General features: G+C 45.5%; 2 protein-coding genes across 4 annotated transcripts in view; both read left to right on the top strand.

The window, feature by feature from the left end:
* Window positions 1–4479, top strand: part of VIPAS39 (VPS33B interacting protein, apical-basolateral polarity regulator, spe-39 homolog) — a 29649-nt gene extending 25170 nt beyond the window's left edge. Inside the window, exons 17-20 of one of the 3 annotated variants that reach the window (XM_058655437.1) lie at window positions 428–514; window positions 1047–1136; window positions 2104–2208; window positions 3792–4366. In XM_058655437.1, the coding sequence (XP_058511420.1) occupies window positions 428–514; window positions 1047–1136; window positions 2104–2208; window positions 3792–3812 (303 nt within the window). In that variant the 3' untranslated portion in view covers window positions 3813–4366. Of the gene's footprint in view, window positions 1–427; window positions 515–1046; window positions 1137–2103; window positions 2209–3791 lie in introns of all 3 variants that reach the window. The other 2 variants (XM_058655438.1, XM_004584369.4) reach the window with 2 other exon arrangements.
* Window positions 4480–9389: 4910 nt separating this feature from the next.
* Window positions 9390–22803, top strand: NOXRED1 (NADP dependent oxidoreductase domain containing 1). The gene is made up of 7 exons (XM_004584371.4): window positions 9390–9511; window positions 10010–10181; window positions 12341–12540; window positions 13860–14040; window positions 18313–18470; window positions 19999–20221; window positions 22494–22803. The coding sequence occupies exons 1-7, from the start codon at window positions 9418–9420 to the stop codon at window positions 22666–22668; spliced, it is 1203 nt and encodes a 400-aa protein (XP_004584428.2). The 5' UTR covers window positions 9390–9417; the 3' UTR covers window positions 22669–22803.
* The last annotated feature ends 3150 nt before the right edge of the window (window positions 22804–25953 follow it).

The raw sequence follows: 25953 nt of genomic DNA on the forward strand, positions 1-25953 counted from the left end.
TGGCCTGGGAAAGCAGTCAGAGACGGCCCAATGCTTTGGGATCCTGCACCCATGTGGGAGACCTGGAGGAAGCTCCTGGCTCCTGGCTTCAGATCGGCACAGCACCTGCCGTTGCACTCACTTGGGGAGTGAATCATCGGATAGAAGATCTCCCTCTCTGTCTCTCCTCCTCTCTGTATATCTTACTTTGTAATAAAATAAATAAATCTTTAAAAAAAAAAAAGAATTTAATTCTTACCTCTAACTTTTTTTTTTCCTAACCTCTCAAGTCCCTTGGCTTTCCTGGAATTTCATTTCTCATCATTTCTCTGTCTTACTCTCCTTTCTCTACCCTGCTTCCATTTATTCTGGTTTGACCCTAAAACAGAGACTAACTCAGCGTATGTTCCATATGTCTGTCCTACTGCTGCCCGTCTTCCCTTTTCAGAACTGGCTGGGTTATACCAAGAAGAGAGCACCCATTGGCTTCCATCGAGTTGTGGAAATTCTACACAAAAACAATGCTCCTGTCCAGGTAACAGCTCCTTAAAAAATTAGGAGGGAGCAGAATACTCCAAGAGGCCTAGATTTTATTGACATTAGTCTGTGACGAGAGTTCTGTCCTGTTCTGCTTTTCCCTAAAAGGCAGCACAAGGGCTTCCCGGGGTCTTTCTGCTTTTAGAAGGAAGCCAGACTTTTTGTGTTTTGACTGAGGAGTAGTGATGTGCAGTCCAGATGGTACGAAAGGAGGCCTGGGAGGAAGTATGTGTGAGAGCCTCGGGCACAGTACTGATTCAGAGCTGGAGCACGGCCATCACTGGCATGTGTATCTCGCTCTAGGAGGAGGAAAAATGTGCACTTTCTCTCTTGTTTGGCAGCATGGAAGTCCTTCCTCGTGTCTCAGCATGGCCCGTTGCAGAACTAGCCCTGTGATTCATGATGGGAGGGAACCATTCATGTCAAGTGGACATCTTCATGTTTAGCCTTCTCAAGGATTTGTTCTACTTTATAGGGCTCTGCGCTTTATGGGTCAGGGAATTATTAATCAGAACGACCTTCTCCCATAGGTGCTACAGGAATATATCAATCTAGTGGAAGATGTAGACACAAAGTTGAACCTAGCCACCAAGTTCAAGTGCCATGATGTCGTCATTGATGTGAGTCCTTGTGATGTGAGAAACCTGAGTTACATGCTCAGAGGGGAGTGAGTGTTCACAGCATCCTCTGGCCTAGATCCTGGGGTATTGCCATCAGCTAGATGGATGAGATCATCTGTTAAGAGGTAGTTTGAAGATCAGCACTCCTGCAATATTTTCTCAGCACTTTGGTTTCTGTGTACTTTTAGAACTTGTTGTACTCTGAGAATTCATATCAAATACTATATGAGCTCAGACATTAAGTTCTTTGGGCACTTTTTTTTTTTTTTTTTCCCTTTGGGCACTTTTTAGAAAAAGATTTATTTGGGCTCAGCAGCGTGGCCTAGTGGCTAAGGTCCTCGCCTTGATCCCATAAGGCCGCTGGTTCTAATCGCGGCGGCTCCACTTCCTCTCTATCTCTCCTCCTCTCAGTATATCTGACTTTGTAATAAAAATAAAATAAATCTTTAAAAAAAAAAAAAGATTTATTTGAAAAGCAGGGTTACAGAGATATACACACACACACACACACACACACTTAGAGATCTGTCCGTTGGCTGACTCCCTAAATGGCTGCAAGAGCCAGAGCTGGACCAGGCCAAAGCCCAGCGCCTGAAACTTCAGTCGGGCCTCACACACCGTGGCTTAGGCCCAGTCACATGGCCGTCTTCCATTGCCCTCACATGCATGTTACGAGGGAGCTGGGTAGGAAATGGAGCAGCTGAAACTCAAACCAGTGCTGAGAGGAGATGCCAGCATTCCTATCAGTAGCTTAGCACAGTGCATGCAGCACAATGTTGGCCCCTCTGTGAGTACTTTTCTATCTCTCTGTGTGAGTTCTTTCTCTTTCTCTCACACACACGTTATCCCACTCTTGACTCTTAGTCTCTTTGAGCTTTGAGTCAAAGTGATAGTGACAAAAAACAAATAGTGTCTCGTGAAGAAGACTCACTGCTGGTTGTATTTGTCATTGATTTTTGCTTTGCAGACGTGCCGGGAACTGAAGGACCGTCAGCAGCTGGTGGCTTACAGGAGTAAGGTCGATAAGGGATCTGCAGAGGAGCAGAAGATCGAGGCCATCCTCAGCAGCACGGTGAGCAGCGTGAGCTGATCTCTGCAGCAGTCTCACGAGAGCGCCCATGCATGAGGCCTGGGCGGGATGGCAGTTAACTGAACCTCGTGCAGATAAGGCCCGCTGGTCAGGGAAGGGCCAGACGCACTGCTGTGAGCAGCAAAAACTGCTTCTGAAATCTGGGACAGCAGAAGGATAATTTGAAACCTCAGGCCTGGGTTGAATTTTCATGCTGTGCTCATTAAGCTGTCTCATGGGGCACTAAGTACCGGAAAAAATATTAAAAAGTTCTAGATTCAAAATTTCCAGGATAATCATCAGCAGGGAGACATGTGACCTACCTGTTGGAAATAACAAGTGGATGAAATAGACTTTAGCTGTTTGAGAAGCATAGCTGGTTGATCTGTCATCGCATGAAATTACCAAGTTTTTTGTTAACATGGAACTCAATTTCCTCTTGGGTATTTTGGGACTACACTGGAGTCATTCGTAGCTAGCGAATCCTAAGGAAGGCAGAGTCAGGTAAGTGCCTGTATCTGTCATCCTGTAAAATATGGAATAGGTATTTAATGCATCCCACTTACTAAGAAAAAATTTACTGAGACATTGTTTAGCCTAGCCATTAAGACTTGTGTTGAGACACTCGCCTCCCATTTGGAATTCCTGGGTTCAAGAACTGGCCCTGGCTCCTGGCTCCTGGCTCCAGCTTCCCACCTCTGCAGACCCTTGGAGGGAGTATGATGACTTTAGTACATAGGTTTCTGCCACCCATGTGGGAAATGGGAATTGAAGTGCTGGCTATGGCTTTGGCCCAGGAAATCCTGGATATTGTGATATTTGGAGAACAAACTGGAAGATAGTAGTATTACTCTGTCTCTCCACTCCTTACCTGTCTCAAATATATATTTTTTTAAAGACTTATTTTATTTTTATTACAAAGTCAGATATACAGAGAGGAGGACATACAGAGAGGAAGATCTTCTGTCCGATGATTCACTCCCCAAGTGACCGCAACAGCCGGTGCTGCGCCGATCTGATGCCGGGAACCTGGAACCTCTTCTGGGTCTCCCACGCGGGTACAGGATCCCAAAGCTTTGGGCCGTCCTCAACTGCTTTACCAGGCCACAAGCAGGGAGCCGGATGGGAAGTGGGGCTGCCGGGATTAGAACCAGTGCCCATATGGGATCCCGGAGCGTTCAAGGTGAGGACTTTAGCCCCTAGGCCACGCTGCTGGGCCCCTGTCTAAAATATTTTTAAAAATCTTCTTCGATTCTTTTTTTGTGCTCTTTTCCTTAAAAGGATTTTTTTTTCTTACATCTTCAAATTTTTCCATTTGAGAGGCAGAGGTGCTGTTTACTGATTAACTCCAGGGTCACTGCTGCCGAGGTGGCAGGAAGCTGGGTAAGCGTCAGATCCAGGCATCAAACCCAGGCACTTTGCTGTGGAACATGGGCATCTTAGTTCACGTTCCAGCTAGGCTGAACAGTTGTCTTTTCCTTTCTCTTAATTACTGAGCGATGGGCTTGTTTTGTTGTAGTCCTACTGCCTTTCTGTAGAGAAAGTAGAAACTGATCACATCCCTTCACTGTCTGATCTTTCCACAGCAAATTCGATGGAAGAATTAGGTAGCATTAGTTACCCTGAAATTGGCCTCGCTTCTTCATTTCCTGCTTGTGAAGACAGGCACAGCTCCTCTTGGAGTGAGCAGCACCATCACATCACATGGATCCGTCAGCAGGCAGTGCCTGCTGCTCCCAGGACAGAAACCAGCACCTGGGCATGGGGAGCTGCAGATTGACTTGCTGTCCGAGGGACATCACCCAAGAGCCAGGCTTCGACTCACAAGAAAGATTCTCTCCACCTGGTGCTCATGTGAAGGTGGGAGTGATTTGTGGGTTGGGCCTGTGTTGGGCTAAGATTTCTCCAGATCTGAGAAAGATGACTGCTCCAGAAAGGAAGTCACCCAGACTAAGAGGTACAGATGCCAACCAGGTGGCCACTGCATTCCACTCAGTCAACTGGAATCCAGGACTTGGTGCTAGACATGGGCACCTCTGCTCTGAATGAATGACTGTACCTTCCAAGGAAAATTACAAGCACAGCCAGTGGGGACCGTCACGCCAGGGTGCTAGTCCTCCTTAGGTGAAAGCCATTGCCCAGCAGGCTATGTTTTTGCTGCTCAGTCTCTGCCCAAAAGCAGGGTTCATCTCTCACCTGCCCACAGAGATGACCTCTTTTGTTTCTGTATTTCTGCCCCAAGCCCCTAATCTGAGATTCTGCCATGCTAAAGAGTTCTCCTTTCATCACAAGTTTCCCCTGGGCTAAACTCAGCAGCGCCTGTTGGAATATTTAGATGGAGATTTTATTCTCACAATGGGCTATGGAGAGAATATTCTATAATGGGACTGTCCTCTGGGTGACTGACCTGGGTCTTCCTGACATGCCTGGACTCCTAATAAAGCGGTTGCTTCCTTGGAGTCTTCTCTTCCCTGTTGTTTTGTGCAGAGTGGTAAAAGTGTTGCTCAGTTTCTTGGGACCCTTACAGGTCTGCCCAGTGATTGCATTAAGCAGCCTAGTCTCTCATGACGGATTACAGAGTCATGGTGCCTCTGGCCAAACAGGGCTTCACAGTTAGCAAAGAGCACTGAGCCAGAAGAGAAAAGGCCTTCCTTTTCTCACTGCTCTCACTAACAAGCTGAGTGGTGTTGGGTGAGTCCCCTTTTCTGTTTGGACCCATTGTATGCAACATGAGGGCATGGTCATGTCAGAGCTCGGAGGACTCTACACCTGTGGGAAGAGTAAGACAGAGAGAGAGAGAGCTTCTATCCACTGGTTTTCTCCCTATGGCCAGAACATCCAGGGCTAGGCCAATCAAAAATAAGGAGCCTGAAGTTCCATCCAGGTCTCCCATGTGGATGACAGGGGCCCAAGCACATGGATTATTTTCCACTGCTCTCCCAGGCACCTCAACACTCATATGGGATGCTGACATTGCAAGCAACAGTTTAATACAGGGCATTATAATGTCAGCCCCCAGACTCTAGCTTCTGCTCTTCCACTTCAATTTTAGGTAGCTTCATAGTTTATTTCCTGAACATCCTTGCTGTCAGAGGCATAATTTAATTTGCTAGACTTATTGGTCCATCTTCAAGCATATAGAAATAACTTCCTTGTCATTTAGAGTTCATTCATAGATGCATAACCATTAGAAGTATGAATAAATTATCTAATCCAGTATATGTGGTTCACTACAGGGATTTGACCTTGCTGTGGTGGTCTGTATAAGGGAGTCATCTTCATGCCTTGCAGTAGAGCTTAAAATCCATAAGGCAGGCAGAGGCGAAGGGAAGGTGGATATAAAATGAGAATGAGTAGATGCCAGGATGTCCTGATGGAGAACCTGGTGGCCTTAGTCATGAAACTGAAAAACTCCTATCCCCAAATCTCTCTTGTGGCTTACCCTAAACGAGAAATAGACAAAGAAGGGCATTCTATACAATTGACTGTGCTGAATGGGTTATGCTGATCTGGGAGGTTTTTAGTTCCTCTTTCCTTTGGAACAGGAACCATCACTCAATGTGAGGTTGACCAACCCACTGTTTCAGTTTAAAGAAGTGTTTCTTCAGGAGGAACAAAACAAAGAAATGAACTATTCATCCCACGCACCTTCACACCTTGACCATCCCTTCTGTAATCAGAGGTTTACATAGACATGCATCCCTCCCAACTATGTGAACAATATAAAAAATAAAATAATTTTTTAAAAGAAGTATTTCTTGCCAATTCAAGTGCTGCAGACTGTTTTCAGAGAAACTGAGTGTGTTATATACCCTACACAGAGAGTGACAAAGACAAGCAGAGCGAGAGAAGGAGATCTACTGTCTGCTGGTTTACTTCCCTTAACAGCCAGACCTGGCTGAAGCTGGGGACCTGGAACTCCAACGCCCCATGTGAGTAGCAGGAACCCCAGTAATCAAACCATCCTCTGCTGCTTCCCCAGGCACATCAGCAGGGAGCCAGATCAGAAGTGCAACAGCAAGGACTTGAACCTGAACCCCAGTCTGGGATGCTTGTGTCATAGGTGGGGGCCTAACTTACTGTACCACTATGGTGACCCCTCTGTGATTCCATTTCTATGAAATAATCTAAACTAGGTAAATCCATAGACAGAAGATTGTGTTTTCACAGGCTGGGAGTGAGAAAGGAGATCCTTTTGACAAGTGAGTAAAGTTTTAGAACTAGCTAAAGATAGTGTTTGCATGACATTTTTTTTTTTAACATTTAGGATCTTTTTTTATAAGTCTTTTTTTTTAAGATTTATTTTTATCACAAAGTCAGATATAAGGAGAGAAGAGACAGAGAGAAAGACCTTCCGTCCGATGATTCACTCCCCACGTGACCGCAACGGCCAGTGCTGTGCCGATCCAAAGCCAGGATCCAAGAACTTCCTCTGGGTCTCCCACATGTGTTTAGGGTCCCAAGGCTTTGGTCCATCCTTGACTGCTTTTCTAGGCCACAAGCAGGGAACTGGATGGGAAGTGGAGCTGTCAGGATTAGAACCGGCACCTATATGGGATCCCAGTGCATTCAAGGCAAAGACTTTAGCCGCTATGCCACTGCTCCAGGCCCAGTATCTTTTTTCTTGCTTAGTTTTTATTTTTAAAAAATTTTTAAGCATTTATTTTATTTTTATTGGAAAGGCAGATATACAGATAGGAGGAGAGACAGAGAGGAAGATTTTCCATCCATTGATTCACTCTCCAAGCGGCCGCAATGACTGGAGCTGAGCCAATCCGAAGCCAGGAGCCTCTTCCGGGTCTCCCATGTGGGTGCAGGGTCCCAAGGCTTTGGGCCAGCCTCGGCTGCTTTCCCAGGCCACAAGCAGGGAGCTGGATGGGAAGCGGTTTGCCAGATTAGAACCTGTGCCCATAGAACCTGGTGCGTTTAAGGTGAGGACTTTAGCTGCTAGGCTACTGTGCCAGGCCCTGCATGACATTCTTAATGTGTGACTGAATTGTTCACTTTAAAGTAGCTAATTTTGGTGGGCCAGCCTTATGACATAGTGTGTTAAGCCGCTGCTTGTGATTCCAGCATCCCAAGTTAGAGTACGGGCTCAAGTTCTGGCAGCACTGCTTCGAATCCGGCTTCCTACTGATATACCTGGGAAGGCAGCAGAGAGATGACTGGGTCCCATGTGGGAAGCTGGGGTAGAGTTCTTGGCTTCTGCTTTTAGCTGGGCCCAGCCCTGGCTACTGTTTATACCCATCTGGGGAGTGAGACAGTGGAGAGAAGGATCTTTCCAATTCTCCATTGCCTTTTGAATGAATGAATGACTAAACCAATAACTATTTTTTTTTAAGATTATTTTTATTGGAAAGGCAGATTTACAAGGAGAAGGAAAGTCCGAGAGAAAGGTCTTCCATCCACTGGTTCACTCTCCCAAGTGGCCACAACGGCTGGTGCTGAGCTGATCCAAAGCCAAGAGCCAGGAGCTTCTTCTGGGTTTCCCACGTGGGTGCAGGGCCTTGGGCTGTCCTTGACTGCTTTCCCAGGCCGCAAACAGGAAGTTGAATGGGAAGTGGAGCAGCTGGGATACAAACTGGCACTCGTGGGGTTCTGGTGAGTGCAAGGTGAGGATTTTAGCCACTAGGCTATGATTCTGGGCCCATTAGATAACTTTTAAAAGAAATAAAGGGCCCGGCGGTGTGTCCTAGTGGCTAAAGTCCTCGCCTTGAAAGCCCTGGGATCCCATATGGGCGCCGGTTCTAATCCGGCAGCTCCACTTCCCATCCAGCTCCCTGCTTGTGGCCTGGGAAAGCAGTCGAGGACGGCACAAAGCATTGGGACACTGCACCTGCGTGGGAGACCTAGAAGAGGTTCCTGGTTCCTGGCATCAGATTGGCACGCATCGACCCGTTGCAGCTCACTTGGGGAGTGAATCATCGGACGGAAGATCTTCCCTCTCTGTGTCTCCTCCTCTCTGTATATCTGACTTTGTAATAAAAATAAATCTTTAAAAAAAAAAAAAGAAAGTAGTAATAGCCAAATTGGGGGGCAAGTATTGTTGTACAGCTGATTTAGCCACTGATAAAGATGGCTGCATCCCCATGGCAGAGTACATAATTTAGTCCCTGCCGTTGTACACTTTCTAACTCCTTACTAATGTGCCTGGGAGGCAGCGGATGATGACCTATGTGCCTGGGCCCCACCATCGTCATGGGAGACCTGAGTGGGAGTTCTTGGTTCCTGTTATTGGCCTGGCATAGCCCTGACTTTAGCAGGTTGTTTGAGGAGTTAGAAACTAGAAAATGTCTCTCCCTCTCTGTCTCTTTGTCTTTCATTTTAATGAAATGGTTAATTTTTTGTTATGTGAATTTTCCCTCAGCATTTAAGAAAAAAAAAAAGAAAAAACAGTTAACAAGGAAGTTACCAAGATGAATGTATTTGAATTCTGATCTCAGCCTCACCATTACTATGAAATTGATTATAGCTTTCTTGAGTAAAAGGAGTTAGAATTCAAGTACCACTTAAATCTGTATGAGAGTCAAATTGTTAAGAAAAAAAAGCTTGGAGATACTGAATCTTTTTTTTTTTTAAAGATTTATTTTATTTTTATTACAAAGTCAGATATACTGAGAGGAGGAGAGATAGAGAGGAAGTGGAGCTGCCGGGACTAGAACCAGCGGCCACATGGGATCAAGGCGAGGACCTTAGCCACTAGGCCACGCGGCTGAGCCTGATACTGAATCTTTATACAGATTTATTAGGACAGAGAACTTTTCCATTTGTTGGTTCACTTCATGAATGGACACTAGAAAAAAGCCTAGAGACACTGAATATTTATAAAGATTTATTTATTTTTATTTGAAAGGCAGATTTACAGAAAGATCTCCCATCTGCTGATTCACTCCTCAAACAGCTGCAGTGACGGAGCTAAACCAATTGAAAGCCAGAAGCCAGGAGCTTTTTCCAGGTCTTCCATGTGTGTGCAGGTTCCCAAGGAAGTGGGCCATTCCTGCTGCTTTCCCAGGCTCATTAGCAGAGAGCTAGATCTGAAGTAAAGCAGCGAGGACCTGAGTCGGTGCCCATAGGGGATGCTGGCACTTGCAGGTGGAAGATTAGCCTGTTGAGTAAAAGCCGCGTGCGGCCTCATGTTCAAGTCAGGAAGCCTTTAGGCAGCCTGTCCCCTTTTAGATTCAGAGACAGTCGTCTGGTTGCTAAGGTGTCACAATGACAACATTCTTGAGTAATTCTTTGAAATGTGCTTTTCACCTGCCAGGACCTGCAGCACTGAGAAGAGCGCGTCGTCTCGTCTCTGTGTGGGGTAGGAGATGTTCAGCGGATGGTTTCTGTATCTCCAGCTTGTATTCTAAAATATCAGATGTCTCTGCTGTAGACAAGGGGCCAGTGATAATTCATACTTTTCCCTATAGGCAACAAACAGTGTAGTGTAAGGGAAGCATCGTTTGGAATGTGGTCCTGTGTGTTCATTCCTATTTTAGAAACCTAGAGGGAATGGAAGGGAGTCGGCTGTGGTCCCAGAATACCTGTGGAGCCCATGATCGTGTAAATCTACTTCTTGGAAGAATGCCTGTAGCCTGTGAGGGGAGCTATGACCTTGGGTTTCTGCTCAGATTTCATAAATCCAGGGGACAACAAAGTGAACCACCAAGTTCAGAATCTGGAAGGGGAGGTGCTGAAGGCCATGGCCATGTGTGCTTATAACCTGGGTGTCCATGCTCTCATCTGCTATACAGCCCCTCCGTAGACCCCCTCTTCTCCCATGATAGGAAGCCAATTTGATTAGTATCTGTCCCTGCAGGAGATGATGGCTTGAAAATGGACATGCTAGAGGACCTGGAGTCCCTGCAGTTTGTGTCTGGGGTTTCAGAGGAAGACCGTTCCTGGCTGTATTTGCAGGGCCGTTCTCGTGGCCTGACAATTGAAGCCTGTGCCCATGCCATCTTCTTGTGCAAACTAGTCCATACTTTGAGGTAAGGTAGGTGTGTGTGATAGATAATAATCTCACTGCTGAGAAGTCAGATGTTAACAGATCAATGTGACAACCGCTGCTGGTCTCAAAGGGCCAGGGAAGTCCAACTGAGGCTCTCATGGTGGAGGATGAGTAGTGATTGCCTTTCAGTGGGTGGATGGACTTAGCAGTTGTTCATCCATGTAGTCATTTATTGGGACCGTGAGCTTGCCATCCTTGACTGCTGCTGACTAACCTTTCCTTGTGTCTTGGCTGCAAATGAGATCAGTCCTCTCTCTGGAAGCTGGTCTGATGGTGAAATGGTTTGCCATGGGGAAGTTATGTGGTATTCTGCAATCCTTGTAGCCAAATGACTTGTTTGAAAACAGGAATCTTAATTCGGGGTTTCTGATACCGTTCTTGGAGGTGGCTTTAGAAACAGAAGTAAAACATTTGTGTGGGAGCCACTTACTAGAGTTAGGCAACTGGATTCTGTTATTTTAGGCCTTTCCTGGAGTATGAGTTATCTGACTTCTTTTTTTTTTTTAAGATTTATTTATTTTATTGGAAAAGCAGATTTACAGAGAGGAGGAGAGACAGAGAGGTAGACCTTCCATCCGATGACTCACTCCCCAAGTGACTACAACAGCTGGTGCTGCGCCGATCCGAAGCCAGGAACTTCTTTCTGGGTCTCCCATGCAGGTGCAGGCGGACCGTCCTCGACTGCCTTCCCAAGCCACAAGCAGGGAGCTGGATGGGAAGTGGATCTGCCGGGATTAGAACCGGTGACCTTATGGTATCCTGGCGCGTTCAAGGCAATGACCTTAACCATTACGCTGTCGCGCTGGGCCTGACTTCTTTACTTCTAAGTTTGCTTGTTTCTCTGAAATCAGATTAACTCCTGGACCAGATCTGAATTAAAAGTGTCTGTAGATATAATGTGTATCCAAGGAGGCAGACTGTGAATGAAAATGTTGATTGGTTTACTGATGATGCAAAAACACTTATATTGTACTCAAGGTGACTGGTGAAAAACCAATGGATGCAACATCCAGGAGACATTTTATGTTTAGAAGGATCAGGCAAGAAGAGAATCTTTAACTAGAATATGGCTTATGTTGCTTATGGAAAGCTTAGAGAATTTTTTTTAAAGATTTATTTATTTTGGGGGCCCGGTATGGTAGCCTAGTGGCTAAAGTCCTCACCTTGCTTGCTCCAGGATCCCATATGGGTGCCGGTTCTAATCCTGGCTGCTCCACTTTCCATTCAACTCTGCTTGTAGTGTGGGAATGCAGTAGAGGATGGCCCAAAGCCTTGGGATCCTGTATCTATATAGGAGACCTGGAAGAAGCTACTGGCTTCTGACTATGGATCAGCTCAGCTCTGGCCATGTGGCTACTTGGGGAGTGAACCAGTGGATGGAAGATCTTTTTCTCTGTCCTCCTCTCTGTAAGTCTGACTTTCCAATAAAAGAATAATAATAATAGATAAAATAAATCTTAAAAAAGATTTATTCATTTTTATTAGGAAATCAGATTTACAAAGAGGCATAGAGGAAGATCTTCACCTACTGGTGAAGACAGCAGAGAACAGCTCAAACACTTCGGTCCCTGCCACCACCTGGGAGCCCAGGATAGCATTCTTGGCTCCTGGCTTCATCCTGGCCCAACCTTAAATATTGTAGGTATTTGGGGGAAATGAATCAGTAGGTGGAAGATATGTCTTCACATATCTATCTGCTTTTTAAATGAAAAAAAAATTGAAAACCAACAATGTATGGTGAAAGAAAAGCCTTTATGAGAACTCCAGGAGCAAGTTAAGTTCAGATTGTGAACCAATATTTTTCTCTCTGTCACTGTGCCTTTGAAATAAATAAATCTTTAAAAGTAACTAAAAAACAGCAAAATACATGTTATAGACAGCAAAATATGCTTTTCTAAAAATGTCTTAAACAAGTTTTGAAAAGGCTTATGCTTTAGTTTCTGGAAAGTTTATTCAGGGGGTATATTTCTTCCTCTAGTGATGCTGGGTACCCAGCACATGACCAAATGCCTCATCTTAGAATTGCTGCAGGTGCCACCCAGTTCCCTCATGTGATGGAGTGGTAAGTGGCAGAGGTTGACAGGAAGAGCTGGAGTGTATGCATATATTCTTGTATAAGCATGTCTTTCGCTTCTCCAGAGAAACCTTAAATGGGAATCAAAGTATCGGAGGCATCACACCTGCGTCACTGAACGTGGCTGCTGATGAACACGAAGAGCTAAAGGTGGGCATCATTGGAGGTGGCCATCTCGGGAAGCAGCTGGCTCGCGTGCTGCTACAGCTCGTCCCTCTCCCCGCTGAGAGGCTGCGGATCTCCACTCGGAGGCCAGAGGCCCTGGGTGAGGAGTAGCGTGTGATGTAAAGAGTGCTCAGCGGTGCCAGGGAGGCTTGATGAAGCCGTCTTGAAAGCATTCCTTCAGAGAGGAACCTTGGGATGCAGCGCGCTGAGTTCTTAGCTCGCCACCCTGAACAGAAGCTGCAGTGATGGCTTTTAAACTCAGGCCTTCAAACAACTTTCCTGTCACTTGCGTGTTCTCTGTCCATCTTTCCTCCCCGCACTTTTCCTGGCGAATGGCCTCGCTGGGTCTCTGGTACGGGGGATGCTTTCCACACAGACTTAAATCTTCCTACTGGGTCAGAAAGTCTTTGTTACTTAGAATCCTTCCATTGTGAAATCAGATCATTAAAATACTTCTGGGCAGAAGGACAGAGAACATGCCACCAAGGGATTTGCAGGGAAGATGCAAATGTCTTGGTCTGAAAGGAGGTGTGAGTTACATGGGTGTATGCCTTTGTCAGTGTGCTTCAAATCTGTGTGTGGTGTTGTAGGAAAGTTACACTTCATGGGGTGGGCATGGTGGGGCAGCACTTTATACCTCTTCTTGGGATGCTTATCCCATATCAGAGGGCCAGGGAAGAAGTTCTGCCTGGGCATCCCAACCAGTTTTTCTTTTTAATTTTTATTATAATTTATTATTTTTTTCTTTTAAAGATTTTATTTATTAATTAATTTTACTTGAAAGATTTACAGAGAGAGATTTTCTATCCTCTGGTTCATTCCCCAAATGGCTGCAAAGGCAGAGCAGAGACAGGCTGAAGCCAGGGAACAAGGAGCTTCATCCAGGTCTCCCACATAGATACAGGGGCCTAAGGACTAGGACCAGCATCTCTTGCTTTCCCAGGCACATTAACAGTAAGCTGGACTGGATGTGGGGCAGCCAGAGCATGAACCTGTGCCCAAATGGGATGCTGGCATTGCATGTGATAGCTCAACCACGGTGCTGGACCCTTTTATTATGATTATGATTATTAAGATGTATTTATTTTTATTGGAAAGTCAGATTTATAGAGAGAAGGAGAGACTGAGAGAAAGATCCTCCATCTGTTGGTGAATTATAGCTGAAGGCTTCTTTGAGATTCTGATCTAAAAGTCAGATAACAATGAATTATAACTTCAGCCTGCTGCGGAGACCTCAGTTGCCTTTGTAACAGGGTCAGAGCATAGCTGTTCAGCTTCTAGAGGGCATGTGGGAGTATTTTCTGACCCATTGGATAACAGGACTTGGATGGGTTTACTGGGATAAAACAGTGACCTTCGTCTTCTATTAGGTGGTGTTCCATCACACTGTTTCACTCTGCTTTCCTTTAACCTGTGTAGCTGAATTCAAAAAACAGGGGGTCCGGTGCTCCTACCACAACACTGGTCTGGTGAGCTGGGCCAACATGGTGTTCCTCTGCTGCCTGCCATCTCAGCTGCCTAACATCTGCATAGAGATTCAAAACAGCCTTGACAAGACCTGCATTGTGCTCAGCTTTGTGGCTGCTGTCCCACTACCCAGGTACCTTTTTAGGATGAGAACAGACCTGGCAGAACTGTCCCAGTGTCTCAGACCTCGGTCTCTCCTGCTTCACAATCCCCTCCCTCTTGGAGTTAGTCATTCCCAGTAATGGGGAGAAGCAGAGGGACCCAGCCAACCTTTCTCATGTTTTCTCAATTTTCCCATGATCAGCATGAGTGGATGGGAGATTTTTAGGCTGTGCAGATGTTCCCAGACTGCAGTAGAATATTGCCTCCCTCCACTTAAAGCTGAATACTATTCCCATCAAAGAGAAGGGAAACCACCAGTCAACAACATTGAAAGTTATGTTATGTGTCCAATCTTATTTTGATGGCCCTGGTTTCTAGCCCAGTATAGCATTCAGTGAGTGGTAGGTAGAAGAAAAAACAGTCCAGACAAATTACTGCTCTCAGTACAGACCTGGAGGTGTATTGCCTCTGAGCAATGTTTGTAGGGAAGTCTGTTGCTGGGGTTAAGTATAATGTCTTTTTAAAATTTTTGATGATTTTTACATAGTTGATTAGGGTGATAAGGGTCAAGGGCTACAGGAAAGTGGGCGAGATCACAACTTTCACATTCTCTTTTTTCTTTCCTGTGTCTGGGGGAAGGGGTAAGATAAGGAGAGAAGCCACAGCCAGCCTCCCAAATGCCTCTGCACCCTGGGTCCAGCCACCCGACACTACCCCAGGGTCCCTAATGCTCTAAGGGTCCTGCTCAAGAGGTTTCAATAGTTCAACAGTTCTGAGTTACTGCCAGTCTCAACACTCCATGTGTGATGAAATCTCTCCAGAAACCACTGGTTGACATAGTCCACCTTAGAGTCTCCATTTGTCCCGATATTCACTGCCAACACTTTGCTGGGGTAGTTGCTCAATTTGCTCTGTCCTCCATCTTCTGTTGTGGTACCAGATGTTCTCTGCAGATTCCATTGTACTGCCATGTCTTTCATGTGCACCTGGATATGCTGTCCACTGCTCTGTCTAAGCCACTGAGAAGGCCCAACTCTGATACACGCACTCCATGGTCAGACCATGGAACCTGCAATTCTCTCCATGGTTGAGGTTCTAAATTCAGTGATTCAGTTGGCAGTATCCCCAAAGAACCTTGATGTGAGGTGATCCCAGACCTGATTCTTGTGTGTGCCTGGCAATACAGGGTCTGATTCAGTCTGTTGCCCAAATCAGCTTATTCATATGCTGGTAGTTGGAATTGTTGGGTCCTGTCTCCAGCCCTGTCTTCTACACAAACCAATGGGTGTTGCAGTCAGCCTGATCCTGCCTACCACACACACCGCCTTCACGTATGCCAGTGGGATTTGAAGCCTAGTCAGAGAGACCCGCAACAACTCCCACAAGGCCCGTCCCCTGCCCTGGTTCCTGTGCTTGCCAGTATGTACATCAGACTGGTCCTGTTTGTCCCACATCTCATTCATACTTGTCAATGGGCACTGAAGTCTAGTTCAACCCAACCAAGTCCCAGTCATGGTTCTCGTGCTCACCAGTGGGAGTGGCAATCCAAGAGAGAGGTAGCCACTGTTTCCCTACTAGACCCACTTCTACTCCCAGATCTTGCACTTTCCAGGTAGTTCTACGGTTTACCTTGACAGAATTTGGAACCCCCTCCTGCCCATGCCAGCATCTGCCAACTGATGCTGTGGCAAAACCAAGCCAACCCACACCTCCACTCTGACTTACACATGCACCAGAAGGAACAGTCAACCCAGCCTGGCTTTCCCCTGATCCAGCTCACATGAGGCCAACAGTTATCATAGCCCTGCCTGGCCTGGTCTTCCCCCATCCCAACTCACACTCACCAGGGGAATGGTGGTCTATCAGGGGAGCTCCCTGCATCCCCCTTCCCGGGTTCACCTGCTCCTCCCTGGGTCTCACATGTGCTGGTTGGGTGCTTTGGTCCAGTCTGGCATGGCCCACCTCACCTTGCCTTGGTATTTGCAGTGGGTGCTGTAGCCTAGCCAGGCCCAGCCCACTCCCAGTTCCAGCTCATACTGGTGGGGGCTTCAGCCTAGCCTAGCCCAGCCAGGCCCCCAGTCCTAACCTTCATGTGAACTGGCTTGAGCTGTGATGCAACATGGCCCAACCCACACTCTATTCCGGTGCTCAGATTCATCAGTAGGTGATATGAACTGGCCAAACCTAGCTTACCCTGGCCTGCACCAAATGTATGCTGGTGGGTACCATTCCCTGGCCTAGTCTGGGCTGCTCCCTATTGTAGTTCTTGCACTCTTGTCCCCACAGAGAAGTTCCCCAAGCTCCTCCATCAGAACCTCTCCCAATGTCAGATCTCACGCCCAGAGGTGGGTCCATGAGCCAGCCCTATTTAGTCCACCTCCTGTCTTAACAGGAACAGTGGCCTTTCCTGACCGACCCTCACTCATTCTGGTTTTTACTGTTGGGTGTTACAGCCCAGCCAAGCCTGATCCACATTCAGACACATCTCATATGGCTCAGCAGGAGCAGGGACCTAGCCCAGCCTGTCCTACACCTACCCTGGTTCTCATGATCAACAGTGGATGCTGGAGTCTAGCCCAGTCTGGTGCAGCCCAGACACAGTCCAGATTTGTGCCTAGGGATAGTGCAGCCATGTCCACACCAAATAGCAGTCCTCACTCTGGCATTCACATTCACCAGTGGGAACCACAACTTAGCCAGGGTGTCCCCTTTGCTCCCCAACCAGGAATGTTCCCAGCCACAGAACTTGCTTGTGCCAGTGGTTACTCTGATCCAGCTTGGCATAGTCCCTCACCTGTCTTGGTCTTTCTTTGCCTTTGGATGCTGTAGCCTGGCCTGGCCCAGCTGACCCCCAGTCCCAACTCTTGCTGGTAGGTGCTGCAACCTGACCCTGCTCAGTCAGCTCCCATCCCTGACTCATGCAAACCAGTAGGTGTGACAGCCTAGCCCGGCATGACCTGTGCTCCAACCTGGCTTCTGCACTTGCTGGTGAGCTAAGGTTTGCTTGACCCTGCCTGGTCTGCCCCCTTCCAAAACCAACCACACAAGCTATCTTGCCTAGCTTGCCTGACCCCCAAGCCTAGACCATGTGCTTACCAGCTGGAGCTATGACCCACTAGGTCTACTCTCAGATCCATATCTCATGCATGCCATTGGGTGCTAGGCCCTTGCCTGACTTAGCCTGCCCTTCCACCTTAGCCTTGTATGAGCTGGTGATTCTAGTGTCCCGGCCCGCCCCACACCCTGTTATAGGATGCATATGCAGGTGCTACAACTTGGACCTGCCCAGACTATTCTTGGTCCCTACACCTGTGAGTTTGGCAGATTCCATGGTCACACCTACCTCAGCCCATCACCACCCCAACTCTTGAGCTAGCCAGCAGGACTTGTATTTCTACAGGGTTTGGCTCACATATCCCCCACAGAATCTACCCCCAGACCTGTTTCTTCCGTATGCTGGTTCATGACATGACCCTGCCTAACATGACCTATCTATCCCGTGTTCTAAGATTCTGTCTGGTACTGTGATATAGCCCTGCTAGATAGGCCCCCAGCCCTAGCTTTCATGTGGACTGGTGTGTGATGGCCAGCAATGTTCCATGCTAACAAGCCCTACTCAGGACTCCCATGTGGGCTGGTGTATCAGTCTGACCCATACAGATCTTCTAGACTCTCCCCTCCACACCACCAGGTCTCAGTCCCCTCACGTACCTACAAGTACAGTGGCCCTGTCATTGGAAGTAAACATACATTCCTAACGTAAATGTGCAGTGGCCTTATCCACAGATGTCCCTAGGCAGTAATTTCTAACCCCTAAGACTCCAAGACGGTGGGCAGCCAGTGGGTGAAGCCCGACACCAGTTGGCACTGTGGCCGTTTGCAAGCCCTGAATTTGCCAAGTGCTTAGCAGCAGTGGCTGGGGCTAGGGCCCCAAGCATTGAATCTAATCTGACTTAGATGCCCCCAGCAGCCACCACACTGCCGGGAAGTCCATCCATCCAAGCCCCAAGGACAAATTCACCTGGCCCCCCAAGATGGTGGCAGTGAGCAGAGCCAGAGATCCGGGTCTCTGAATTCCCCTCACAGTGTATTTACTGTGAAGGGAGAGAACTCTTGGGACCAGGTAAGCCCTGGATTCGCCCACCGCTTGGCAGCCAAACATTGAGTCCAACCTGGCTCAGATGCCCACAGCAGCTGCCACGGTGCTGGGAGGTCCATCCATCCAAGCCCTGAGGACGAACTCCAAGCATAATGTCTTCCAGTCCTGGTACTGCACAACCTGTCTTGGTGGTTTTATTTCCAGATTGAAGTTACTGCTGAACAAGACCAGCATCTTGAGGCCTCAGTATCAATATCATCATCCTAAAGATTCTGTGAGAATCTGGGGCTCCCATAAGGAAATCATAGCTGCACTCCAAGATCCTGAGATTCTTCAGGCTACTTGCCCCTACAGTCTTACTGGTAATAGCTAACTCCAACATTCCATTGAAAGTCATCTTCCCTTTGGCCTGTTGTCTAATGTTACCTTATGCAGTCTCTCCCTCTTTATCTCTCTCTCCTTTTCTCACTCTCTCTCTGAATGTGTGTTTGTGTGTTGGGTGTATAGACTTGACATATTGTGAACTATTTTGGTGCTGTATGGGAAGTGTTACATGGATAGTAAAAAATTCTTAATATTGAATTATTATTAATATTGAATATTATTGAATATTGAATCCTGATTGTTTCCTGGATGTTGTTGAAGAGAGCTTTGATTTTGTTTTGTGGCTTTTCATTTAAGGGGATGTATAGTAACTGTGTAATGGAGACTATCATATCCAGATGTGAGGACACAATGCAATATGCATTTCTACTTCCAGATCAAAGATGGACTCCCAATAAAACCGTTACATCTCTCTCCCAATAGGATGGTGGGCTCTATAATTGTCCATGCTCACAATGATAGACTTAGGACTGTTAATGAAGAACTATACTATTGTAATAATATAGGGGGGAGAGGATTTGGGGAGGAGGTAAGGGTAATCCCAGGGCCTATGGAATTGTATCATAAAATGATAATAATAAAAAATGAAAAAAATAATACAGTGAAAAAAACTGTGAAAAAAGTAGAGGTACATGCTGTAATATATCTTCACTCAACAGTATATTTGCCCTCATATAAATATAAATATCCCTCTAGATAAATATATATAAATATATATATTTTTATATATAAATATATATATAAATTATATAAATATATATAAATATCCCTCTAGATAAATATATGTAAATACATGCTTACCTAAAAAAAAAATAACCTGATTATTTGGTTCCTTTGAGGATGAACTAGAAATAACCAGCAGAGAAGAGAAAGCTCACTTAATGTAGTACCCGGGACTGAAATGGCTGGTCCTCATTCTAATTTTGTTCTTTCTCCTTTTTGGCAAGGAAAACTCTACAGACATCTTTGTCGTTAGCAATATCTTCATGAGTCCTGTCTGTCTTTTGGCATAGCCAATACATGATCTTGTGTGTGTGTATAGTTTTATTTGAGATTTATTTAGTTGAAAGACAGTGTAACAGAAAGAGAAAGAGATCTTCCATCCACTACTTCACTCCCCAAATGGTCATGATTGTTAGGGCTGGAACAAGTTGAAGCCAGAAGCCAGAAACTCCTCTCTGGATGTCCCACATGGGTGGCAAGAGTTCAAATATTTGGTCCATTTTCTGCTGCCTACCAGGCATAGCAGCAGAGACTTGAACTATTGTTCCAATAAGATGCTGGCACTGCAAGCCATGGCTTAACCTGTGGCATTGCAACACTGGCCCATGGAACATGTCACTAAGAGCAAACAGGACTTCAGGCCTTGGGACAGAAAGTGCTTGATCATCACAAGTTTTGTTTTCTCAGTCTGTGTTAAGAAAAAGGTGGCTGCCACTGAGAATTGGGGGGTTTGCCCCAGTGTTTCCGCAAATGCTAACTGGTGTTTGCCCTTTTGATGTGCAGGGGGAATTAGCCTCAATATCAAATGGTTAGAGGGAGTGTTCTATGCAGCCCTAAACATCTGCACGGAGAAAAGCGTGGCCCACTCAAAAACAATGCTACTTATGAATGAACTATTTTTGTCTGCACACTATGAAGAATGTGGGAAAGACACAAGATCTTGCCCCAAGTTTCAGTTAACAGATGTTGTCAACAAAGACTATGTCAAGAACTTGTCTGGGAATAGGTAAGGTGCTTCCCGCATTCTCAGGACATGCTTTCCTTTTGATGTTTCCCCTTTTCTTTAACCACTGGTAAAAATAATGCGTTTGTGTAAAACTACTATCTAGTGCAAAAATAAATGCTTACTTGTGCCTCCCAGATCTCATTCTTATAGATTTTTACCTCTGGTGTTTTTCACTTCTGTTTTTTTAAATTCATGCATTTCTAAACATCATATTATTTTTTTTAAAGATTTATTCATTTTATTACAGCCACATATACACAGAGGAGGAGAGACAGAGAGGAAGATCTTCCGTCCGATGATTCACTCCCCAAGTGAGCCGCAACGGGCCGATGCGCGCCAATCCGAAGCCGGGAACCTGGAACCTCTTCTGGGTCTCCCACGCGGGTGCAGTGTCCCAATGCATTGGGCTGTCCTCAACTGCTTTCCCAGGCCACAAGCAGGGAGCTGGATGGGAAGTGGGGCTGCCGGGATTAGAACTGACGCCCATATGGGATCCCAGGGCTTTCAAGGTGAGGACTTTAGCCGCTAGGCCATGCCGCCGGGCCCCATATTATTTTTTTTAAAAAAATTTATTTTTTTATTGTAAAGTCAGATACATAGAGAGCAAGAGAGATAGAGAAGAAGATCTTCCCTCTAATGATTCCACTCCTCAAGTGGCCACAATGGCTGGTGCTGCGCCAATGTAAAGCCAGGAGCCAGGATCTCTTCCTGGTCTCCCATGTGGGTGCAGGGTCCCAAGGCTTTGGGCTGTCCCTGACTGCTTTCCCAGGCCACAAGCAGGGAGCTGGATGGGAAGTGGGGCCACCAGGATTAGAATCGGCGTCCATATGGGATCCCAGTGCGTTCAAGACGAGGACTTCAGCTGCTAGGCCATGCTGCTGGGCCCCAAACATCATATTATCTGTAATATGAGATATTTCTATATCTGTATCTCTTTCTATATGCATGGGGTTAGAAATGTGGGATATACTATATTTTTACTTGCTACTAGGGGCTTAAAAATATTATGAATAATGCATATTATTTTTAAGAATAAAAAGATTCTTTTCATCTTACAAGGCAGAGCAACATGCAGAGAGGGAGGGGAAGGCGGCAGGGTGGGGAGAGAGGGTTTCCATCTGTTTTACTCTCATAATACCCTCCCGTATGGTCAGTGTTTTGGTATGCCCAAGCCTACCCAAGTTCCAAGTTTAGAATACATCTTGGCTCTCCAAGATGGTGGTCCATTCACTTGAACCATTATCTGTTGCCTCTCAGGATGCATTATCAGGGAGCTGGATTAGAAGTGAAGGTGCCAGGGGCCCAGCATGATGGCTCAGTGGCTAAATTCTCACCTTACACGCAGCTGCTCCAGGATCTGTATGGGTGCTGGTTTGTGTTCCAGCTGCTCCGCTCCCATCCAGCTCCCCACTTGTGGCCTGGGAAAGCAGCAGAGGATGGCCCAAAGTCTTGGGACCCTGTACCCACATGGGAGACCTGGAGGAAGCCAACCATTTGGGGAGTGAACCCGTGGATAAAAGATTTTTCTGTCTCTCCTTTTCTCTGTAAATTTGCATTCCAATAAAATAAACAAATATATAAAAAAATCGGATTCCTTGGAACCACCAACATAGTTGATTTTATCATCTGTAAATAGGGCCAAGTTTTAGTTCTTTCTTCCAATCTGCACGTCTTTTCTTTCCTTCTCTTGTCTTACTGCACTGCACTTAATGCATGTATTGGCTGTAACTTCTAACACAGTGTTGAGTAAAAGTGGGGAAAATACAGAATTTTGCTGTACTTCTGATCTTTTTAGTTATATGAAAACCTGTCTGAGGGTTTTTATTTGAATTATTCTATAGGCTAATATTTAACTTTGTCCTATTTGCATTTGCCCACTAATTTTATTTATTTCCCCGTACAGCTAAGGAGGGTATCTTAGCAGTTAGATCTTTTCTCTACCTAAATTACATGATGCTGTTGTGTATATTCTTTATCAATTCAAGGAAGATATATACTGAAAATAGGATGTTGATGACAATTTTATAATCATTCTCAAATTATGACTTCCTCTGGAATTAGAGAAAGTTAATCAAAGTGTGGAAAATCACCGTAACTGCATTTAAGTCCATACATTGAATACTTCCAGCTGAACTTCTCATTTATGAACTTTATTTAGGTGGGTTTTCCAAGCGGAGCATAGGTAACTTTGTTAGAGGAAGAGTTTAATAGCAAACCAGGTGTACTAAACAGACATTAAAAAATCACGGTCTTTATTTTGTTTTCACTGCAGGCCTTTCCCCTGGTTTGAGCTGACCACTGTGCAGCTCCGGGAAACTCCCTTTAGCCTGTGTGTCTCCTCCAGTGCTGCCATCCAGGACCACCTTACTCAGCTGTACTGTAACTCACTTGGCATCTTGTCAACCAAAGACCAGCCAAAGGCTTCCACAGACTTTCCAGCCCAGTAAGAGATACCAGCAAGCAAAACTGTTTCCCCTTAAGGTTTGTTTACCAACGCTTGTAGTCATGTGACTGTATTGTGCTTGAAAATTATGGTGATGGCTCTTTAAAATGAAAAATAAAATAAGAGATTCTATACATCAGTATACTTGGCTGTCTGTCTTTTAGAAATAAGTGGGACAAAAACTATAAAAACTATAACCTAACTATACCTAACCTTACCTACCTATAACCTAACACACTTAGGCAAGCTACTTCCCAGAAAGCTTTGTTAATTCCCTTCTTTTTTTTTTTTAAAAATACACTTTTAAAGGTAGAGTGGCAGAGACAGAGAGAGACAGAGATCAGTCTTTTATGAGCTGCTTCACTCCGCAGGTGGTCACAGCAGCAGGGCTTCCACTTGGGCAGCAAGGACCCAAGACCTGAGCTGTCTTCCCCTGCCTTCCCATTCGCATTAGATGGGAGCTAGACTAGTAATGGAGCAGGGGACTTGAAGTGGCACTCCAAATCGGGGTGTGCCACAACATCAGTTCCCAAATAACTTCTCAGAAAGCTAAATTCAACAAATTTCAAAGCTATTATTTGACAGTTATATACTGACTCGATTATCCTGTACTAGTATGGAGCAGGAAAATGATAATTTGAGTCACCTAACATTTTGGCTAGAGAAATAAATATATGGTAAATAATCCTAATTATCATATTTAATAATTATGTCAGTTATACTTGACTGATTTTTCCGGTACTATCTTAAAAAATGATTTATTTTATTTTTATTACAAAGTCAGAGAGGAGAGACAGAAAGATCTTTCACCCGCTGGTTCGTTCCCCAAGTGGCTGCAACAGCTGGAGCTGAGCCGGTCTGAAGCCAGGAGCCAGCAGCTTCTTCAGGGTCTCCCATGCGGGTGCAGAGTCCTAAGGCTTTGGGCCGTGCTCTACTGCTTTCCCAGGTCACAAGCAGGGAGCCTGAAGGAAAGTGGAGCAGCTGGGATATGAACTGGCACCTATATGGGATCCCGGATAATGCAAGGCAAGGATTTAGCCACTAGGCTACTGCACCAGGCCCTCTGGAACTATCTTGTTTTAAAAATATTTGAGGACCCATATCGTGGTCCACCCTGTAAAGCTTCTGCCTATGACACTAGCATCTCAGTTGGGTGTCAGTTGCTGTCCTGGCTGCTCCACTTCCTATCCAGCTCACTGGTATTATGCTGCAAAAAAGCAGCAGAAGATGGCCCAAGTGCTTGGGCTCCTGATCCACATGGGAGACCCAGATGAAGCTCTTATATGGCCCAGCCCTGACCCTTGTGGTTATTGGGAGAGTGAACCAGTGGATAGAAGAGCTCTCTGACTCTCTCCCGTTTTTGCTGTAACTCTGTCTTTTAGGAGAGGAGAATAAGAGATACTGATCTTACATCCTCTGTTTGACTTCCCAAATGCCTGCAACGGTTGGGACTGGGCCAGGCCGCAGCCAGAAGCCTGGTGCTCCATCCAAATTTCCCATGTGGGTCACAGGGGCCAGAGCTCTTAGGCCATCTTCTACTGCTGGTCCCAGGCCATTAGCAACGAGCTGGATTGAAAGTGGAGCAGCCAGGACTTGGACCAGCACTCACATGGAATGCTGGCATCACAATGTCAACTCTATAAAATCATTTTTTCAAAATCAATGGCATTCAATTTAATGGCTAAAATGATTTTATAAAATATAGGTCTTATTCCTACTGTGAAAATTGGTCTATTTCCTGTGTGTTTTGCAAGTACTTTCTGTCAATTAAGATAGAGCTGAAAATAGCAGAAATAGCCCTGCAGAAGTAGCAGAGGATGCTACAGACTATGGGTGAGCGGGATCACTGTGTGCTGAATGAGAAAATGCTTTTGAGCAAAAGCCATTCGCTATAGGAGTGCATGCAAATCATCATGGTTTTAGATTAATCATTTACATTTTGTTTTGTTTTGTTTTTGCATAAGCATGAGTCAGGCAAATTCAATAGTAAGGTTTTAGAATGGTGAACCATTAAACCTTCTGAGTACAGTTTGGGGAAAAATAAGTTGATTATGATCAAATATTAATACTTAGAATTAATGTTGATTTGATGTATGATTCTTGATCCCTCTCTTAATAGGGGGAAAGTAAGCTTTTTTTTTTTTTTTTACTATTCATTGCAGGGAACTGAGCAAGGCACATCACTACCTTCCACGTTAAGTTAACCCTGTAATTCTGTAATTCTTGGGACTAAGAAATGAGACCAGAACAGAAAAGAACAATGAAATAGTGAAGTCTGTAAAACCACAGGGGAACTGGAGTCACTCAAGGAACAAGAAAGGCATAACAAAATTCATTCAGAGAAGTCCAGTCGTGAGTAGACTCTGCCTGAATTCATTTTTAATAAACATTTATTTGAAAGGCAAAGTTATGGAAAGAGAGGGGGAGACAGTGTGAGAGAGAGAGAGACATCTTCCTATCCATTGGTTCATTCCCCAAATGGCCACAATGGCTGGGGTTGGGCAAACCAAAGCCAATAGTCAGGTCTTGCTTGTGGATGGAGGGGCCCAAGCACTTGGACCATCTGCTGCTGTTTTCTCAAGCACATTAGCAGGGATCTGGATTAGAAGAGGAGCACCCAGGATTCAAACCAGTACTCCTTTGGAACATGCCAGCACCCTGAATTTCATTTTATACAGGTCTAGAAGGTATCACATAAAAAGTTATGTAAGCAATCCCAGATCATATTTTATAGTGGTACTTGAATATGCCATGTTGTTTTAAAGGATACATGCAAATCCAAATTGAGCTTTTTAAAAAAATCTTTTCTCTGAGGGCAAAAAGCCACCTTTTTCTTAAAACATTTTCTTCAGGAAACATGTGATTCTAAACATTGGTCCTGTGTTTTGAAGTGTGTGTAAACCTTCAAAAGTCAGTTTTACACCCAGGCCCGCTAGTGTGTGGGGCCTCGGGGTCACCTTTCTGCAGTGTAGCCTTGAGGATGCCGCTGCCACATTTCACCCTGTCGCCAGGAACTTAGCCTGTGTGCCTGGTGTCAACCCATTCCTGCTCATTGTCAAGATGTGACAAGCTTTCCTTTGGATACAGTTAATTAACATGAGTGCAGTGGATTAGATCTGCCTGTTTATAAGGGTGAGCTTTCTTTGTGTGGCCCCATTAACAGCTTGCCCGTGATAAGCATCACACTTGTAATGGTCACTCAGTAATAAAACAGCTTCTTCTCTGCACTGGTTTAGAGGATTTTCTGGGTTGGCGGGATATTTTATTTTTAATTATATTTGCCCCCAAC

Source organism: Ochotona princeps, chromosome 26 (assembly GCF_030435755.1).
Source record: "Ochotona princeps isolate mOchPri1 chromosome 26, mOchPri1.hap1, whole genome shotgun sequence".
In the NCBI taxonomy this organism is placed as follows: domain Eukaryota; kingdom Metazoa; phylum Chordata; class Mammalia; order Lagomorpha; family Ochotonidae; genus Ochotona; species Ochotona princeps.

What these genes read in the sequence shown, in the direction of transcription:
- NOXRED1 (XM_004584371.4), top strand. Translation starts at nt 9,418, where the DNA reads ATGACAACATTCTTGAGTAATTCTTTGAAATGTGCTTTTCACCTGCCA. An exon ending in AAACTAGTCCATACTTTGAG is followed by an intron (nt 10,182 to 12,340) that starts GTAAGGTAGGTG and finishes TCGCTTCTCCAG; the next exon opens with AGAAACCTTAAATGGGAATC. An exon ending in TTGCCCCTACAGTCTTACTG is followed by an intron (nt 18,471 to 19,998) that starts GTAATAGCTAAC and finishes TTTGATGTGCAG; the next exon opens with GGGGAATTAGCCTCAATATC.